General features: G+C 50.0%; 1 protein-coding gene across 2 annotated transcripts; it reads left to right on the top strand.

Annotated features, from left to right (window-relative positions):
• Positions 1–1498: 1498 nt before the first annotated feature.
• Positions 1499–2615, top strand: LOC125619157 (WAP four-disulfide core domain protein 15A-like). 2 transcript variants are annotated; one of them, XM_048811902.1, is made up of 3 exons: positions 1499–1695; positions 1809–1967; positions 2468–2615. In XM_048811902.1, exons 1-2 carry the CDS (start codon positions 1617–1619, stop codon positions 1964–1966), a joined length of 237 nt encoding a protein of 78 aa, XP_048667859.1. In that variant the 5' UTR covers positions 1499–1616; the 3' UTR covers position 1967; positions 2468–2615. The 2 variants fall into 2 exon arrangements, with proteins under 2 accessions (XP_048667859.1, XP_048667858.1); XM_048811901.1 differs by having other exon boundaries at positions 2353–2615.

Genomic DNA, 2615 nt, shown 5'->3' with positions numbered 1-2615 from the left:
CTGCTTCACTTTTCTTGCTAAGGATTGCTTTGGCTACTCTGGGCCTCTTAATTTTCCAAATGAATTCCATGACTGCTTTTTCTATTTCTATGAAGAACATCATTGGAATTAAGAATTGCTAATATTCTCAAGACTTTTGATGGATAAGCAGATTTTAGTCCCCCAAATTGCTTCCCACTTGTAGGGTTTTTGTAGAGGCTATCACATTAAATAATTGAATTTCTTATTCTGTGTCATTATTTTCTCATTTATATCATATACAGAAAAATGATTTTTTCATCTATTCTGTGTCTGATATGGAGATAATCAGGTTTCCCTCCATGTTCTAATAGGAAATATTCATTGACCTAATTTGGAATGTTAAACCAGTCATACATTGTTGAAATAAACCCCTAATTGTTTGTGATATGCCACTATTTTATATATGACAAAATCCACTGGGTAAATTTTCATTTGGGATTTTGAATTTTATACTTATAGCAAGGTTGGGATACAGTTTCATGTAATACTCGTGTCCCCTATTTCGGTATCATAAAATTGCCATGAATGTCAAATTGTTTTGAAAACAAAGATCTGAGTGTGTGGAGCTGCAAGCACACATCTTGAAAATAAAAGTGGAAACAGTGGAAGTTATTGGCATGTAAAACAGGTAGGAAGGAGCTTCATTTATTTTCTAAGTGTGGACTACATCTCAGCGAGGGCAGGGCAGCCCAGAACTAGAAGAGAGAAGCACAAAGGCACAGCCAAAAGACGCCAGGCCGGGAGGAAGCATAAGGTTGCACCAGAAAGAAAGAGAAGAGATGTAGTAACTGCTCCAGGGAACCTCTGCCTCTTATGTCAGGTTCCAAGTCTCTGGGTGCATTAATAACTCTGTGTGTGTTTGTGTGTGTGTGTGTGTGTGTACACGTGTGTGTGTACTTACGTGGCCTTGCTTACACAGGTATGTTCTAGGCAACCAACCAAGCAGGAACAACTCAACCTTTTTATAGGAGTGCAGAGAGGGGCTTAAGAGTTATTTGTCCTGGGGCTCACGTTCAAAATGACCTCAAGTTAGACTTTTGACTTTATCAGCAAATGAACGTTTTGCACATTCATGGAGATGCAAAGGAAGGGATTAAGGAATAAAACATTAATTATGCACCCACGCCGCACAATGAATTGGCGTTTTTCTTAATCTGGCAGCAGGCTGCTCACAGCCCATTATCTAGCTTTGTCCTTGGGATGGTGTGGGGGGTGATAGAAAGTTGACCCATAAATACCTCAAACGCACCCCACGTGTGAACAGGGTTGGAAGGGGCGGGCTTCAATCCTCCTGGATAGGCTGGGAGCAGAGTGGGCTTGGCCGGCCTGAGGCGTGGCCGGGGAAGGACAATTCCCGTCCTTCCCGGCTATTGCCTCAAATCTGCTGTTCAAAGCCCTTGGTTGCCTCAAGAGGGGACCGTCCCTGCGGGCTCCCTGCAGTTACACCCCAGAGGTTACCTTACTGTCCTCCCCAGGGGTGAGAAGACGACAGTGGCCTTTGCAGGCCACCCGCAGCACCCTGACCTCTTGCCCCGCCGTCACAGCACCCCCTGCCGGTTGCCCGCCGCCGGTCGCCGGCGCCTGTCTGTCGCGCCATGAAGCTGAGCAGCCTCTCCCTGCTCTCGGTGGCCGCCCTCCTTTGGCTCCGCGTGGCGCAGGCCAACATGAAGGAAGGTAAGGCGTGGCCGTCCCGGGGGTGTCCGGGGTGGGCGACGTCTCCTTTGGGGCCTGTGCCTGGGAGCGACAGGTCGGTGTCCCCAGACGCACCCGGTGGCACTTTCCAACAGTTCAGCAGAAATCTGGGTACTGCCCGGAGTTCTTTCTCTCCTGCTCCTTCACGCTGCTTCCCCGGTGCCGGCGGGACGGAGGCTGCAACGGCCCCAAGAAGTGCTGCTTCTACCAGTGCCAGCAGCAGTGCATGCAGCCCTGGCCCACGCTGGACTGAGGTGAGCTTGTCCTGGGGTCCAGGACTGTCCGTGCGTGCGCTAGGTATCCGTCCTTCCGAGCTCTTAGAGGGAGGCTGGTCCAGAGATCCGTCCTCCGGATGGGACCCGGAGCCCCAACAGACCCACCTCCGCAGAAAATGCTCGGTTCCGTTCGCGGAGTGGGCATCAGAGTCTCCTCCGTGTGACAGGACACCTGGACGAGACAAGCCCTGCGCTCCCTCTAAGCTCCTCACCCTTCCATGGCCTTCCCTCCCCCGTTTAGAGTTTGTAATATTGAAGCACTTTCCTCTTCACATTTAATCAGGGATCAGGAGGTCACAAGGCCTTAGTCGGGCATGTCTAGAGCCCTTCACACCCGGCCCTCTTTCCTTTTGGCATATTTCAGAGCTCTGGAGGGGAGGACCTAGCAGGATTCAGGCCACTGTGGACCTCCATGGAAAGCCACATCCCCAGGACTGACGGCTTGCATCGCCCCATGTTTCTGGTTCTTCTCTCCCTAGGTGGAACCCCCTGTTTAACCAATCCTGAGAAGACAGTGGGCCACAGCCTCTGACTTGGATAACTAGTCTCCAATTCTTCTGTGCTTCTTCCAGGCCCTTCCTGTTATCAAAAGTTAAATGCTTATTAATATGAAAACAAGACAAAGAA

This window comes from Marmota marmota, unplaced genomic scaffold, assembly GCF_001458135.2.
Source record: "Marmota marmota marmota unplaced genomic scaffold, marMar, whole genome shotgun sequence".
NCBI lineage: Eukaryota > Metazoa > Chordata > Mammalia > Rodentia > Sciuridae > Marmota > Marmota marmota.
The sequence above is the reverse complement of the archived record's forward strand: the minus strand, read 5'-3'. Positions and strand labels throughout refer to the sequence as shown.